This window comes from Lonchura striata, chromosome 3 (assembly GCF_046129695.1).
Source record: "Lonchura striata isolate bLonStr1 chromosome 3, bLonStr1.mat, whole genome shotgun sequence".
Lineage (NCBI taxonomy): Eukaryota > Metazoa > Chordata > Aves > Passeriformes > Estrildidae > Lonchura > Lonchura striata.
Window position 1 is genome coordinate 56,566,588 of NC_134605.1, and position 17,901 is coordinate 56,584,488.

Here is a 17,901-nt window from a genome sequence, read left to right on the forward strand (position 1 = left end):
CTAAAGTAGATGTTTACAAAATAACTTCCTAGTTGAAAAGATGAAGTAGATTACTTCATTAAGTGAAAGCCAAGTAATTACAAACAACCAAAAAAATGAGATCTGTGTAGATCCACCTTGTTATATTTCAAATATCCTGAGGTTTTTAATTCAAATTGCATTTCCTGCTGGAAGACATTTTCATGTTTCTAGCTGTAAGAAAAGTTCCTGTAGTTAGAGGAACTAGAGGAGGTTACACCTTAAATATGTGTAGACATTGTGTATAGACACAGTATTTCACTTTGCATGCCATAGTTTACATCAATAGCAAAATTATAGAGCAGTTTATCTCTACTCATCTTCAGGCTGCCACATTCTCCTACATAAATGTCCATGTCTCTAATTGTCCTATTGGTTCCTTTCTTCATCTGAATCAGAATTGAACCTAGTATTCTAGATGCAATATAACACTTTCTGATGCAGTTAGATTACTATTTCTTTGTCACAATTGGAATTAGGTTGTCTTGGCTTTGTTATTTTCCATACTTTGTCCATATTTTTCCATATAATCTTATATGTCTTTACTTTAATCTGGAGATCAAAACTAACATTATCATCAGTGTAGAACAAACCGTTGAAACCAAGAAACTGTCAGGAAAACTAATGCTGATCACAAATGCTAAGACAATGTGAGTGCATTTTCTTTAGGTGTCTGGAATTTTTGTTTTCTATTTCCAGTGAAAATACTATAGAACTGGAAACTTGAAGGAAGAAAAATATCTTACACATGCACTGTTCAACATGTGCTGCTGTGCCAATCTCCATGTCAAACATGCCACTTTGGAGCTATCTCACATGGGGAGCAGCATGTTCATGAAGAGTCCCTCTGCCAAACCCTTGCAGTACATAAGAATGTACTTCTTGTCACACTTCTTTTACTAACTTCTGCTTTACATTCTCTGTGATAATGGGAAAGGGCTGAGAATAATTCTACCATTTATTGGTGATGTTGATTAAATGTGTGTGAAAGATGCTCAGCTGAGCATGCAGAGCTCTGGCAGTCCCTGGGAGAGCTGTGCATGCTGCCAGGTTCTCCTGGCCTCATTGATAACATTGCATCACTACTTGTGTAGGTGCACTCTCTTAATTGGTATTACTAGATGTATTTCTTCTCTTTGCAAGCTTTTTTTTTTTTTTTTTAAAATGAGTGGAAGATAAATATATTTGCATGGATGCATGTTTAGCACTTTCCCTTAAGAACTAATCTCTTCACCTGCAGGAACTCCAGAGGGACATAGAGAAACACAGCACTGGCGTGGCATCTGTTCTCAATCTATGTGAAGTACTTCTTCATGACTGTGATGCTTGTGCCACAGAAGCAGAGTGTGACTCTATCCAGCAGGCTACACGCAATCTGGACAGAAAGTGGAGAAATATTTGTGCAATGTCGATGGAAAGACGACTTAAGTAAGTCTAAAACACCTAGAGATTAGTATTTCCTTCTGCAGGCAGAAATACAGCATGGAATGTATATTATATGGTTGCAGAGTGTAAGGTTCAGAAAAAGATCATACACTGAGTAGAAGCCAATACCTACTGTGCCTCTATGAAAAAAATGAAATTTTGGGTTGCATATGCCTTTATACAAAGTACAGATAACAATCATCAAATTTCACGCACAAGTCCTTTAATAGAATTATTTATTATTTCACATGCTTTGTAGATATGATGAGAGAGATACTAGAGAAAGTTTATATGATAGCAATGACTCCAAGAGATGTAGAAAACATGACCTAAAAGGGAGGCTGTAACACTTAAATTTACACAAGAACTGCTGAGGTTGTTGGTAAACTCGTTATTGAATAGGTATTAATAGGTATTGAATAGAAATATTATTCTAGGTATTCAGGATTTATATGTAGCCGGTTTTCCTCAGCAGTTTCTCTTATATCTGACTTTGTTTGTTTGGAAGAATTTTATGACTGAGCACTTAGATGGAATTTCTTCGCCTCTCCACCTTAGCTGTGCTGAGCAAATGAGGGCTACAGCACCCAGGATTTTTGGGTGTAGTCTGGATAACTGCACATGCTTAGACCATAATATCCCGAAGATTCATTGCTTTCTATTCCCACACAGGATAATTTGATGATTTCAACAGCAATAATGATGTCGGTTAATGATGTGGGCAGTGCTTTGTACTATGTGCTAACTTAGTAATGAGACAAGTTTACAGATTTAAACTCCTATATTTTCTTGAATATATTTTCTTTAACTTTGTAAGTTATGAAGCTTATTTCTGTCATATTTATACAGTCATATTAAAAACTCTAGGAAGAATTTGATGTTTCAAAATGCTGAATTGAACTTTTTATGGAATTTCATTTTGTGGAATATTCTTAATATATTTAGTAAAGTTTCTTGTTTATTTTTTTGCAAAACATTTATTGCCTTTAGGTTTGAATCTAGATCCATAGATTCATATCTTTAAGTAATTTTATATTATTGCCATGGAAATTCTTGAACTGTATATATCTGTAAGGTCTATGTTACAAGTTCTATCTTTGGCATTGTCTGTCATGAACATACATGGACTTTCATAACTTTGTGTCCAACAAATCAATTCAGACCTATTTTAAGTTAATGTGGAACTATTTTACTTTCTTAGAATGTACACATTATACTTTGGTGGATTTGTACTGGTACGTTAACTGAGCTATCAGTATTTAAGATCTTTATTGTACTAGAAAGTTATTTGTATTAAAGAGCAACTTTACTGATGTCACTGGCGCTGCATTTCAGAAGTTATTTAGTGTGTGCTCAGCTTTTTAGAGTTCCTATTACAAATGTAAGACTTTTTTTTATACTGATTCCAAAATTAGATGCATTAAAAAAAAAAGCCTTCATCTTATTCTAGCTCAGTCTGGAATGAGTCAAGCTTCCCTGTGGTCTGTTTATCAGTCTGGCTGGCTGAGTTAGATTGTTAGTCAGTTATTGTCTGGTGCAGTGCTAGTTTGCTGTTGCAGATGACAGGTTAAAGTTCTGTAGGTCAGCTGGCCATCAGTTAAAGCATTCTCTAATTTTCCGTTATCTGTTGCAGAATTGAAGAGACCTGGCGGCTATGGCAAAAATTTTTGGATGACTACTCTAGATTTGAAGAATGGTTAAAAACCTCTGAGAGGACAGCTGCTTTCCCAAGCTCCTCTGGTGTGCTTTACACTGTTGCTAAGGAAGAACTGAAGAAATTTGAGGTGATTTATAGTGGTTGAAATTCAATACCTACTGATCACATTGCAGCAGCCAGCTGGTGTTCTTCCATAACCAAGTTACAACAGAGATGCTGTATTAATAAAGTGGAGTTGATGATTTTGTAGCTGTCTTCAGTAGCAGGTTCCTAAGATAAAAAGACAGTGGAAAGTGGCAACTGGAAGTTTGTTCACCAAAATCAAATCCCTCACCTTTTACATTTCTGCAATTTTTTAGTGTGTCCAATCAGTTGAGTTCCAGAGTCTTCCTAAATCTCCCTTCACCAAGTGCCTCTTCGAATGCATGCTGCATGTTCTAGCTTTCGCTTTGATTTATCTCTTCTTTTCATAACTTGCTGAAGCCAGCTCTCTGAAGTCTTGTATAATGCAGTATATCCACGTTTTGAACCCTTATACATGAAATTCATGTTCATGCAAATATTGTTATGTGTCCACATAGCGTCCCCTGTGACTTAAAAAAGTTCAGCATGCTTCAAAACTGACAAGCTGTCCCACTGGTCAGTGCTTAGGAGCTTGTTACATGACTCCGTTGTGTCTGCTGCGATGTAGGGGCTTGTCTCATAGTTACAAGGGATTGTAAACCTGTGTGTAAAGCACACATACACATCGCCTGGTGAGTCAGAGAGGAAAATCTTTTGCCTGGACTCATATGTGCAAAGACTGTGTCAAGATGGGAGATAAGAAAGAGAACAAATTATTCAGGCAATTCTGTAAAGATTCAGACACTGTAAAGTATTTGCTGTGAAGAAGAAATACAAATTTTAAACAATGTCGAAGCACAGTTGATAGGTTTTGGTTTAATGCTTAAATTAAAAGCATAAACTGTGAAGTGCTGTGTTCTATAATTGACACTCACATGCTTAGGTTTCAGACAGACTTCATTAGGCCAGACTTCATTATTGCCAGGTAGATTTCCATAGTATAGAAATGTTTGCTTCCTGGACACAAGCACTCTGTCTCAGAGCTCTTTCCCATTGTCCCTCTATGTGGTGATCAAGATTTAAATCTCTTATTTAGTAAGTCTCTGTATGAGAAGCCAAGTATATCACAATCATATTGACCCTTTGATTTTTACAGCTGAATTGACTTTGCTCAAGGTCTGCTTCATTGAACCTCAGTTGTTATGATAACCTTTCCTCTGCAGCAGACTTGTAGATCTTTTACTGTCTATAGAGTGTCAACAGGAATAAGATGCAAAGAGAACAGTGTAGCCTCTTCAAAAGCCTCCTTTCCCTGGAGTTTGGTTCTTTCTTATTTTTCCTTCTGTTTTTTTCTTTTTTTTTTTTTTTTTTTTCTCCTGAGCATCTGAGTTCCTTGCCTACCAAATAGCAGGAAGGCAATGTGGTATTCAAATCCAGTGGCATTCAGCAGCCTTACTGTAAATTCAGTATGAAGTCAGCCACTTACAAATACTAACAGAAGCAGGTTTCTGCTTTAACTAGGCATATATTTTTTTTAGATTTTCTTCTCCATATATGCACTTTAATTTAAAAAAAGAACACATAACTAAAATACCTCATCAGATTATATAGGAACCTTTCAGTTCTTGAATACAGAGGTTAGAGATGGCTCTCACTGACTTCACAAAAACAAACTCCTTCCTCTCCAGTAGTTTATGGAGAAATTAAAAGAGGTAACAGGAAAGAAGGCAACAGATGAATTCTTGGGTAGCTGAGATGAAAACATGGAAGGCAATTAACAGATGTTCTTTTGCTGGTGAAGGCTTGATAACAGGTGAAACAGCAGCTGCACACTTTTAGATTTCATTATCCTAGTAAATACAGTCAGAATTGTGCCTCTAATATAGGAATACTTGTGCAACTTTATATTAATTCAGTTTGACTGATCATTTCACCCTAGCTGCAAGTGCATTTGTTCTTTTTTGTTTGTCCCCTACCCCATTTGATGGCCATTCAAGAGAATAATTATGTTGAGAGGCCTTTACAGAATCTGATCTTTTTTACAAGTTCCTTTACTTTCTTCCCTGGTATTACAGCAGAAATGTGCTTATCACATTATGGCTTTGAATGGTGCAGTATGAAGTGCATGTATTTTTACGTAGCAAACTCACGTGTTTAATTAAAATTTCTCTACAGAAGTAGAGATATAACCTATCTGAGTTCTACAGTTCTTATTAAGGGATGTGTCTAGTTTCTGAAGACGTTGACTATTTTATTGCATTGTAAAGAATATCAGACAGCAAGTTTGTAGAACTACAGTGGGATCCAAACCCTACTTGTATTCAAAAGAAAGATGGTGAAATCTAGGTTTTTAGGCCTTCTTTTGATGTGATGTGACAAGATAAAAACAAGTAGATTTTTGAAAAAATATTCTGTTGTTGTTGTTGTTGGCAGTAGTAGTAATAGAAGTATAAATTCAGTCATTTCTTTACAAGGTATTTCCTCCAAGCTTCATGATTGCTAGTCACAACATAAAAGCCATGGGCCAAGTCTCTGTGCATCTCAGCTGCATCTCTGTGGTTCTTGTAAAAGCAGAACAAGTACCAAAAGTACATGGTGCAAACATTTGCCTAGAAATAATATAGCATGAATATTTGTGACATTTTCTTTTCTGTGAATATTTTAAGGCAAAACTTACTTGCACACCAGTATACTAAATATAAAGAGATGTCTCATTTAGTATCACATTTCAGAATAAACATTTGCTCAAATTTCTTCAATGTTTGCATTTCAGCAAATTCAATATGTGTAAAGAAATCCAATGAAGCCACAGGAATCTTGGATTTCTGTTCCTTTTTTTTTTTTTAAGAAGAGTTTCATGTTCATTGTTTGTACTTCTGTTCTCAAATACAGAAGCATATAATTTCACAGAAAGAAGAGCTAGTTTTCTTATATTGATTTTGCCTTTGTAATGGATATTCATGTTGCAATTTCTCATTCAGTGAACCGTGTCAGTTTTATGCACTTTTTGGGGTTTTTGAGAGGGGCTTTTTGTTTATATGGTTTTGCTTTTTTTAAACAGAAGACAGCATCTCTATAAGGGAGCCCTCAGGAGATGTCTCCAACTAGTGGAATTTATTGGCTTACATAAGTCAGAGCGCAGAAGAAAGGTTAAAATAAGGCAAGAGACCTATATATGTATCCTGATTTCCGTACTTAAAATTCTGAAGGTGTCTTTTGTTCATACTGCTTTAGGCTTTCCAGAGACAAGTGCACGAAAGCCTGACTCAGCTGGAGCTGATCAATAAGCAATATCGGCGCCTGGCACGGGAGAACCGCACGGACTCCAACGGCAGCCTCAAGCAGATGGTTCATGAGGGGAACCAGAGATGGGACAATTTACAAAAGCGAGTTACCTCCATCCTGCGCAGGCTAAAAGTATTTTTCCATTTTTAAGACTTCAATTTCACTACTCTAGTTAGGAATCAAGGATACTTCAGCGGCTTTCAGTATAATGCATTTGCACAGTGGTTTTGAGGGGATTTCTACCTTTGGAAGAGGAAGGAAGCTCATCAGTTCACTTAGTCCAAAGTAAACAAATAGACTGTAGGCAAATGCTTGATGACATCAAACACCACCTTCCTCATGGAAGATGACTTTCATAGGTCAGCTAATTACAGCTCTTGATAGCGTTACCGCTAAAGGAACCTCAGAAAGCATGTAGGAAATGAAAGAAGAAGGTGTACTGAGTTTAAATTGGGTTTGATGGGGATGAAAGTAATTTTCCTACTATTGCTGAGGGTTCTTATATATCTGGTCATTTAATGCCACTCAATTTTCCACCCTCCAGCATTTTATTGGCCAGCGGGAGGAGTTTGAAACAGCACGTGACAGCATCCTGGTATGGCTAACAGAGATGGACTTGCAGCTGACCAACATTGAGCATTTCTCAGAGTGTGATGTCCAAGCAAAGATAAAGCAACTTAAGGTAAAGAACAATAGTTACATTAAGAATTTAAAGAATGGGTAGTTACAGAAGGAAGGATGAAAGAAGGGAGGGAAAATCACGCATAGTGGGAAAAGAATTTTAAGAAGCATTATGCAGAAATGCAGTCTGATATGGTTCCTTTACTTGCAAGCCAAGACTTCAACCTCAAAAGTTAGGAGTTTTGTCAGATTCCAATATGTACTTTTCTATCAAAATAGAAAAATCTTTGATCTGTGAAAAATGTGAAAAGAAAAACCAGGGGTGATAGTGTACTTTCCCACATCAAAATAGGAAATATTAGTAAAAAATATTTATATAAGGTTTCCATTATTGCTAATATCTAATAATTACTACATTTCTCAACCATTTCTGCATCAGAAAGTTCCTTATCTGGAGAGAATAATAGCAAACATCACATTATCCAAAATTCCACTGTCCTAGGTTTAACATCTCTGTTCATTCTAGACATTTGATCATTGACATGGCTTGTTTGGAGAAGAGATTTCTTTCCAAATTCAACAAATAAGGAATGAGATGGTAAACCATGAAGTATCACTGGTTTTGGCTTGAAAGACTGTGGAACACTAAATTTAATTTAATTGCTCATTGTTGCCCATGACAAGAGTATTTGGCACAAACCATGTTTGTTACCCAGACCATTCTTTTTATAAAACTCTTAATACTTGCATCTTTAATTACCCAGATTGTCCTCATCTTGATTTTGTTGATAATGCATGGGCTTTTCTTTTACACACAGGCTTTCCAGCAAGAAATTTCCCTGAACAACAACAAAATTGAGCAGATAATTGTGCAAGGTGAGCAACTCATTGAGAAAAGTGAGCCCCTGGATGCAGCTGTGATTGAAGAAGAACTAGATGAGCTGCGTCGTTACTGCCAAGAGGTCTTCGGGCGTGTGGAGCGCTATCACAAGAAACTTATCCGCCTTCCTGTGTGTATATTTACATATGATTTTATTTGTTTGGTCCATTGCCAATTTACGAATGTGAGAATGCGGAAAGATGTTGAAATGAAACCTAACTTTCCAAATATCCTGTGGTTAAATTTTGTTGCAACCCTGACCATCTGCCTCCCTTCCATTACATGCTATTTGTGTCCTGTTCAGAGGGCAAGCTGATGAAATCTGGAATTTCTGTAAATCATCATGAAAATGCATGCCAACTGGATATTTATAGAACTTTATTCATGGGAGTAGCACTGTGGTACTTGTCATAAGAACATTTCCCTGCACTGTCAGATAGTTTGACTGGCAGCTTTTGGCAGCTTAGTGAGTTGGTGTTTTTTAAAAACATAATGATAAAATTATTTTACTCATCAGAAGAGACAGAAGTTTGTCTCCAAAACTGAACACAACCTCAAAAGTGGAAAAGGAAAACAAAAGGAGAAAGTGAAAGGAAAACAATTTTTGGTACTTCAAGTCCTACTTAATGAAAGAAGCAAAAAAAAAAAAAAAAAATACAGAGGTTTCAAAATATGATATAACATAGTAAAAGCAATACTCGTGGTAAAGATCACATATGCTTTCTATTAATTTATTCCAGATAACTTAATATTTGCATTGAAGTAACATCAGTAAAAGTCTGGAGATATTTGCCTTATGTGAGATTTCTTGTAATTAAAATGAGCTGGCACTTTGATCTTCTTTGTTGTTTTGGATTTTAATGCACCTTAATAATAATAATGAAGGGAAGGTACAAAAGGAAATGTGCAAAATGAAAACCCCACCAGTGTGCCTGTCACCTAATGCTACTTTATTTCACTGACCCAGGCTGACCACGCAGTGCCTCTGCACGTTTCATTGATCGCTTCTGTTTGCATTATGCTTCTAGCTAACAGATGACGAGCATGACCTCTCAGACAGAGAGGTGGATCTGGATGAATCAGCAGATCTCTCTGACATACGCTGGCATGACAAATCTGCGGACAGCATTCTCTCCCCGCACCCCTCTTCCAACCTTTCGCTGCCTCTTTCCCAGCCGCTGAGGAGCGAGCGATCGGGGCGAGATACCCCTGCGAGCGTGGACTCCATCCCCCTGGAGTGGGATCATGACTACGACCTCAGCAGGGACCTGGAGACAGCCGTTTCACGGGCACTGCACTCAGAAGAAGACGGAGGACAAGAAAAAGACTTCTACCTGAGAGGAGCAGCTGGCATAACAGGTAAGTGGCAGACTGAGTGCTCTATTTTCTCCAAGTAAAAAAAGTCAAATGTTATATGTGTGATTGTGTGGCTAAGATTCTCATGGAAAAGTACTTTAAATAGCCCCTGATGACTTGAAATAGAGTTTCCTAAGTGATCTCAGTGGCCCTCTGGCCTTAGAGACAGCAGTGGAGATTCCTGGATGACGACAGCCTTGGAAAATGGCAGAGGCGTACATGATATGGCAGGGAATAGGCTGTGTATCTATGCGTGAGGCCTGCCAGATGGGATATGTCATCTGTAACAGCCCTGTGTCCTAAGATACTAGAAGAAACTATACTGGATATGGAAAAAAGTACAGAGCAAACTAATGAAAGAATGCTGTGGAAGAGACCCACAGAGAAAATCATCAAGTGTTTAAGTAAACCCTAACTCTGTCCTGATGCAGGCAAGACTCCAGCAAATGAGTGTTTAGTCTGAGGTGGGATCTTGGGTCTTGTTCTCCAGTGAAGTTAGAAATCCTTTCTAAGTGTTTGTGCTTTGTGTGATTAATCTTAACAAGTGAGAGTGCCCAAATGGAGCTAGCTGTGGGATAAGACATACCAGGGTATTTTACTCTGATCTTGTGGCTGTCTTTTGCTTTCCAAGTCATTGCTCTGTGAATAGTCAGGTTTGCATGGATCTTAAGAGACTGTATAGTGGCCTCCCTGTGTTTCAGTCTTCATCTTTTTCCTTCTCCAGAGAGAATGTTTGCTATTGGAACAATTTATTTAATTCATCCCATGAAAAGGACTCCTGCTGTAAGGAGACAGCCATTGCTGAGCCATCAATTCAGATTGTGCTTTTATTTTTTCAGATGTAGAGATCCCTGAAACTCTTGAGGCCTATGTAACACTCACAGAAAACGCCCTCAAAAATATCTCTGGTAGGCATCATAAAAGACTAAGCATAGCCAGGTGCAAATACCATGGTGCACAAACATAACTTCTTTCTCTACTCCTAGCATCTGCTATCTTTTCACAACTTACAAGATAAGTATTTCTTACATGGCAGCTTTGGCATATTAACTTAGAATTATCCTCCTGCTTTACTATTGCACTTAAAGGTACCCTTGGGGGCATGGATGAATCAATGATGTCTGAAGATTAGCCTTCCCACCTTGGCTAACTAAACTAAACTGATCCTGATCTTATTGGTCTTTTTTCTCTGATGTCCATCAACCAGACTTAATATATTATTACATCTTAAAGCAGAAGGAAAAGCTATAAAACAATACCTAATTTTCAGATTTGCATTTTATTTTTTTTAACATAGACACATCTTGGATTATCATGCAGATAATAAACGTTTAGGTTAGGTGTTGTTTCATGTGGTCAAAATGTCAAGTTGAGGTACTGTGTTTATCTTAGACTCATATATTGGAATATTATTTTCTTTTCTCATTGCACAAGATTAAATCTTCTGTCTCTTTTTTTGAAGACTCTCTTGGAGGAAACAGATGCATTTGCAAATTTTTTTTCTCATTATTTCACAGTTTTCCTCTTTTTAAATAATGACTTTATTGCAAAAAGCAAACAAAATCTTAGTGTCTGTGACACAAGCCTGGGGTATCCATTTCTATTTACTCCCCAAATTATTGAAATAATGTTATTGATTAAGGGTATAAGTAATGCAGTACTTATGAGTGTATTTAGTTTTATGATCTGTAAAAATTTTTAAAGTAATGAGTAAAAAGCAATGTTGAGCACTTTGTCCTGTCCATTTGGGGTGAGGTGGTGTTATATATGAAAAAAGATTAATCATCCAAGAGGCTCCATTTTCTGTAATTCAGTGGACAGAAGGCTTTCCTTCTCTATTCATGTTTTTAATTGTGTCTTTATGAATAAATTCAAACTGTCTTTGTAAACAGATGGAAATCGGGTATAGTGATAGAATATGGATAAGAAGGATCTCATGTGGTCCTCTAGGCTGTAATCTGCTTCACATTAGCATTGTATCTAGCTAATTTCTATCACAGACTTCAGCTGACCCCTATAAGGAAACTACAAGTTAGTAATTCTTCAAAAACACTGATACTGGTTCCCAATAGCTTGAATGACTAATTCTATCTTTCAGATGTGTTAAGCATGATCTTTGTCGAGTACATAATTGGAAAAATGGTGTAAATTTTGCTGCTTAGTGTGGTTGCCCAAAGCAGTCATGGATTACTTGCTGCAGGCCTCCAAGATGTCCAGTTATCTATGAATTTTGACAATATGATTATAACAGTTATCACTTAGCATTTGTATGCCAGTTTTAATCTCAAAAATTGTATACTAATAGGATCCTTTCATGGAAATGCAAATTCTACTGCTTTTAAGTGGGGAGAAATCATACAAAGAGAAATTAAACTACCAAATTTTTACATTAATTTAGATAATAAAAATGGAGATTTGGGTTGCAGGGTTTTATTTGACAGTGGTTGTGAAATGGAAGAAGGTGTTTCCCAAAATCAGTGAGGTTAGAGTATGCTATGCTGAGAACTTTCTGTTTAAAAAAAAGACAAGGCATTCAATAATGGGGAAAAGTCACTTCAGAATAATTTGCAAGCCTACTTTAAACTGTGGACTCTTCTGTAGTATTCTTATGGCAAGCTTGTTCATTGGTATAATTTTTTGCTAACACTCTCTAATGTAACTTGTTATCAGTTATCTTTGACATCACTTTGACATCACTTAGCTGCTTCCACTTTCTCCTTCACTGTCTAATCTAAACAGTATTCCTAATATCTATTCTGCCTGGGCAAGGAAAAAAAAGAAATTTGGAAAAGTTGGGGTGACAGTTCCTCTTCTTTGGTATTGATACAGGTGAACCAGGTGCCCTGGAAGCACATATCCGACAGCTGGACAAGGCCTTGGACACCAGTCGCTTCCAGATACAGCAAACAGAAAACATCATCCGTAGCAAGACACCTACGGGACCAGAACTGGATTCCACTTACAAAGGATATGTGAGTGTGTTTTGGAGCCTCAGTCAGATATGCACTCCTAGCTTAGCTTAGCTTAGCTTAGCCATTGAAGGAAAAGCAGCTGCTTCAGCAGAGCAATTAGCTGTGACTGCTTCTCAGACTCACTTGTGTGGTTACTACCCTTAACCACATGCTATTGTTGTTTATGTTATTCGTATGTTTACAATAGCATTAGAGGAACATTACTCTGAGGAATTTATTTTCCTATTACATTTTTGCAGATGTTTAGAAGTACTTTCTCACACATGCTTTTATCCATCTAACAATGATTGATATCCTTGTTTGAAATTCCTCTGGTTTTAAAAGCATGTTTTATAGCTTCAGGCACAGTATTCATCTTGCTAATGAATTATAAGCATGCATCATATAAGCAAGATTGCATGTATGGAATCCCTGATTAAAAAGCTTTGTTAGAAAAATTTTCTGAAATATAAATTATCTCTATGAAAGATAAATTTTTCAGACAGATTTTTCTGAAAGATAAATCTCTTTCAAAGCCATTCAAATAATTTTATTAAGGACAGAATTTAAAAATTATCTACCTGCATGCATAGTAGTATTTCCAAATTTAAGTTAATTTTCTTTATTAGTCTTCTAGTGTTTTTGCCATAGTGTCTTAAAATTTAGAAAAGATGGCACTTAAGACATCTAGAATGATTTGGCATAATGGTGCTAAGTTATTTCTGTATAACATATGCTTTAGGCCTTTATCATCTGAATATACTTTTTTTGTAGTGTCAGCGCAGGTCGTTAAATAATAGACCTTTTTCTTCACTTAAACTTACTTTTGGAAATTTCTGGAAGTTGCATTGTAATTCTCACTGTCCATACAATTAGTCCTGTACAGTGCATATTGAAAAGGAATATTTTGTTTGTTAACACAGATGAAACTGCTAGGTGAATGTAGTGGAAGCATAGATGCAGTAAGAAGGCTCGGATATAAACTAAAGGAGGAAGAAGAAAAATTTTCAGGACTCATTAACATGAACAGTACTGAAACACAAACAGCTGGTAAGTAACATGTAGTTCATTTGATGAGCAGCAATTATGGAAAGCAGCCCACAAGCAACGCTTTTCTGAATAAACACTTGGTATTATTTGCTGACATATATATTTACATGACTGTCTGTTATCATGTTCTGTTTAATTTTTTTTTAATAGGAATAATAAGTAATAGTAAGTATTCCTTGTGTATGCTGTATGAAGAGTTTAGGCATACAAGTCCATTTTAAGAACCCCTTAATATCATGAGGTATAACCCTAATCCTTTCAGGAGGTCCCTGTGGAAGCAATGTTTTTTTCTTTAAGATTTCCCATGAAAAAGGTTGCTTATATTGCTGTTCAAAGCACCTCGGCCAGCATTTGTTTCTTCTAATATTAGCTTTCACCTCTATTATCTGCCTACAGTAAAGAATTTATTTTCATCTGATAGAAGTATTCACCTGGCTAATTTTAAACATCAGCTGTAGAACAAGAGGCATTGGATTGTGAAAACATGGATTCCCAGGGAGTATAAAGGCACCATTTCCATTCTTAGCTTGATATGATAAACTACCCATATAGTCTCTTTTATATTTTTGTGGGTTTATATTTGTAAATTTTAAGTTGATGGAGTAATACAACTTGTCCTTCTGCCTCAGCATTTCAAGATAACTAGCAAGAAGAAATAGTCCCTTAATTATTTCTTTCTAGTGCAGGTGTTTATCCAATGCATCACTAATAGCTAAGGCAAATGTAGTGAGGTGTGACCATAGGAACAACTACCAATAAAAATAATAAACATCTGGTTAGTTAGATATATTAATATTTCTTGCCTGGTTTGCACTTATCTGGTAATTTAAGTTGTCTTTTTTTGCCAGCATAACCTGTTTTAGAGACCTGCATGTATCAGCTTAATTCTGCTCATAGAAATCTGACATTAAAAATCAATAAAATTGTCTGTGGACTGGAATCATCTAGGTTCTTCGTTCTTTCCCTCCAACATCACTTTCTTCAATCTAACTTAGTTTTTACAGTGGTTAGTGTTTGTGGCTTAGGCTTTTTACAGAACATTTTTTTGTCCTGAACAGTATTCAGTTTATGCAATTGTGTGTGTGTGTGAAGCGAGTGGGTTTTTTGGCTTTTGTTGAATTTGGTGTTTGAAATTCCAGGTGTAATTGAAAGATGGGAATTAATCCAGGCTCAAGCTCTAAGCAAGGAGCTGAGGATGAAGCAGAACCTTCAGCAATGGCAGCAGTTCAACTCTGACCTTAATAGCATCTGGGCTTGGTTGGGAGAAACTGAAGAGGAACTAGAGAAGCTCCACCGCCTTGATCTCAGCACTGACATACAAACTATTGAGCTCAGGATTAAAAAACTGAAAGTGAGTTTTATTTCTCTGTTCCATGAGTTAGTTACCTTCTAAAACTGAGTACAACAGGTATGTTGAAGACATTGCCAATAATTGCAGCTGGTTTCCTCCACATAGTGAGCTGCTGCTGGTAAAGTAGCTGGGAAAGTGATTTTCTGAATCACCTTTTGGAAGGAAAATGTACCACTGACTATCCAAATGAAGTTTTGGAATAGTAGTTCTGTAGCAATTCTGTAATTACAGAATGTACAGATAACTCCTGATTGCACCCAAATTGATGAAATTTTTTTAAGTGCCAAGTTAGATCAATTCTCTTCTACTCAAATGGGTAACAAAACAGCTGGTTCAAAAGAAATGCCTCATTGAGACATTACTACTTTGTGTGGAGGAATGAGATGGAGTCTAAAGGTGTTACAACCTACCCCATGTCACCAGTGCAACACAGAAAAGTTTGATGCCACTTTGCAACATTCCTTCTCTTCTTCTGTCATCTCAGGTACATCCAAATCTGAATGTTACTTTTTCATCTCTCTTGTGTATTCTACAGCTATAAAGATCTGCAAATGTGGTGGTCCACAACTTCTCATTCAGTTACTAGTATCTTACAAGCACGAACACAAAAATAAGTGACCCAATGTCAAAATGCACTCTGCTTCATGCCAGGGATGAGGTGAACAGATAGTAGAGGCTGTTTCCGGTGGTGGTCCGTGTGAAGCATGTCAGTGCTCATCTTCACTGTAATCCAAATATAGCTGCCATAAGTACTGCAAAGGTTGCTGTGACATCGTGCTTTTAAATAAATGCTGTAAAGTAGGTGGAAAACGGGACATTTCATGAGAATTCTGCTCTTATCTCACCATCTCTTTGAAAACCCATTAGTACCCTCCAAACCAACAGAGGTGGGGATTCTTTTGTGGCTTCCAATATAAACAAATCAGAGTTTTTATACAAGTTGTGCTTCTATAAATTTAAGTTCTTTGTACTCTTTGTATGTTTTTGTTTCTCTCAGTAAAAGATTTTATTTTAAATTACTGATGACAGCAAATTCCACTTGAAAATATGTTGGTTTTCATGTTTATCAGCAAAACTGAGAAGTGAGGGCAAAAGTTTTATTGTGAGCTAAAATACAGTTGTGCTACATCTTTAAGTTTTGTTGGACCTACTCTGTCTTTAAAATATCTGAAACATGAGCCAAATCTTTAAAATTCAACTTTGACTTCAGGCTTTCAAGACTTTACAAGTTTAATTGGCTTCATCTTGTTTATGCTTACAGTAAAATTTTAGTTGGTGTTAAAGAGTGAACATTTGCAGAGTCACAGAGTGAGCCCAGAAACATCATATCTAGAGTAAAGGGACTGTCATTGGTGCCTTTCTGCAGCTGCTGGTGGCAAAGCATTGCAGTCTTGTGGTGTGCTCTCTACTTTATGTTTCTGAAAGTCACGATTTACCAATTTCCATTCTTTCTTCCCCTTTGTCTTACCATCAAGGAGCTGCAGAAAGCAATTGATAACCGCAAAGCAATCATCTTGTCCATCAATCTGTGCAGCTCAGAGTTCACTCAGTCTGACAGTGAGGAGAGCAAGAAGCTCCAGGAGCGCCTGTCTCAGATGAATGTGCGCTGGGAGCACGTGTGCAGCATGATCGAAGACTGGCGCAGCTCCTTGCAGGATGCATTAATACAGTGCCAGGTCTGTATCGTGCCTATTTCAAATTGTCAGGAGCCCACATACTGAAAATATAAACCATTTAGTTACCTGGTGTGCTCACGATCCATCTGAAACTTGCCTGTAAAAGCTAAAATACAGCTTTGGTGTGGGTTTTTCTCAAAGCACTCAACCTGTGCTTCCTAAAACATGGATTTACACCCCAATATTTACAAAATTTGTCATCTCTGGAATAGTATTCTAGTATTCTATTGTATATTTCTTGGAAATATACAATTATTTTATTTAGCTAGTAGAATGTGTCAGAGGATAAATTAAAAACCTGAGTTTGACTGGAATATTCTGCTACCCTGTGAAAACCATGATTCATCATTTGTAGGATTTCCACGAACTGAGCCATGGCTTGCTGCTTTGGTTGGAGAATATTGACAGAAGAAAAAATGAGATTGTGCCCATCAATCCAAATCTGGACTCAGAAATACTGCAGGATCATCACAGACTTCTGATGGTAGGATTATAATCACCCTTTTCTCTCCCAAAACATATCACCAGGAAAACATCTAATCAGATTTCTCTTTCTTGTGAGGGTTAGCACTGTACATTGTGTGCTAACACAGAGCTGTGAGACCAGCGTCAGTGACTGACTTTGCCTTGGTAGGGAACACCACTCATTTTCCTTAGTAGCACATGTGATTTTAAAACTCAGGCAACTACTAGGCTGCTCTATATCTTCCTGTCAGATTAGCAATTTATATTGCTTCTCTTTTTTTTCCATTTCTTTAAATTAAAATGTTGAGTTTTGTGAATTCTACTTCTTTTTTTTTTTTTTTTTTTTGACTGGTATTAAAAAAAATTGATGCTTGCCTTGGCAACAGCAAATCAGACGTGAACTGCTGGAGTCTCAGTTGAAGGTGGCATCACTGCAAGATATGTCTTGCCAATTGCTAGTCAATGCTGAAGGCAAGGATTGTCTTGAAGCCAAAGAAAAGGTACATGTCATTGGAAACAGACTGAAGCTGCTCTTGAAAGAGGTCACACGTCATATTAAAGACCTAGAGAAAATTCTAGACATTTCAAGTAGTCAACTGGTAAGTCACGTCTTCTATTCCTTTCTGTTCACTGCGTGCTTCCTGCTCTTCCGACTGCCTTTCTCTGATCATTGCTATTGGCTGCTCTGTTTCTGTGGTTTGCAGTGCTTATCAAGATGGGATAAAGTATTCTTAAACCTCATATTGTAAATATCTCTTCTGATATGGGGGGGGGGGCGGGGTTTAAATTCAGTATTTTTTTTCTATTTGGTGTAGCAATTACTGAACTTCTTGGTTTGTTTACCCTGCCATTACTGAATCAGTCAACTGGCAAAGTATATGAGATAATTATTCCAGTAGCAGTACTGAAAATTATAGTATGTCAGTTTTCACTGGAAAGGAAGTTAATGCACGCTCTGTCAAAGAGAGAATAAAAAGCATAAAATAAATTCTGTAATAGGGTAAGGAGTCCCTTATATGTGCCTCTTAGCCTGTGAGCCATAGTCCAAATTTTTTCCAGTTGCTGTATGTCTCAGGTGTTTGAGAGGGCATTACACATATGTC

At 37.0% G+C, this 17,901-nt stretch overlaps 1 protein-coding gene across 21 annotated transcripts in view; it reads left to right on the forward strand.

Moving 5' to 3' along the window:
• SYNE1 (spectrin repeat containing nuclear envelope protein 1) overlaps positions 1-17,901 on the forward strand; it is a 290,658-nt gene that overhangs the window by 258,992 nt on the left and 13,765 nt on the right. For 16 of the 21 annotated variants that reach the window (XM_077782169.1, XM_077782171.1, XM_077782168.1 and 13 more), the window contains 13 exons: positions 1,259-1,446; positions 3,077-3,227; positions 6,398-6,580; positions 6,993-7,130; positions 7,888-8,079; positions 8,978-9,308; positions 10,145-10,213; positions 12,135-12,277; positions 13,180-13,306; positions 14,446-14,657; positions 16,133-16,333; positions 16,689-16,817; positions 17,185-17,397. In XM_077782169.1, the coding sequence (XP_077638295.1) occupies positions 1,259-1,446; positions 3,077-3,227; positions 6,398-6,580; positions 6,993-7,130; positions 7,888-8,079; positions 8,978-9,308; positions 10,145-10,213; positions 12,135-12,277; positions 13,180-13,306; positions 14,446-14,657; positions 16,133-16,333; positions 16,689-16,817; positions 17,185-17,397 (2,277 nt within the window). The remainder of the gene's footprint in view (positions 1-1,258; positions 1,447-3,076; positions 3,228-6,397; positions 6,581-6,992; positions 7,131-7,887; positions 8,080-8,977; positions 9,309-10,144; positions 10,214-12,134; positions 12,278-13,179; positions 13,307-14,445; positions 14,658-16,132; positions 16,334-16,688; positions 16,818-17,184; positions 17,398-17,901) is intronic. The other 5 variants (XM_077782177.1, XM_077782188.1, XM_077782189.1 and 2 more) reach the window with 2 other exon arrangements.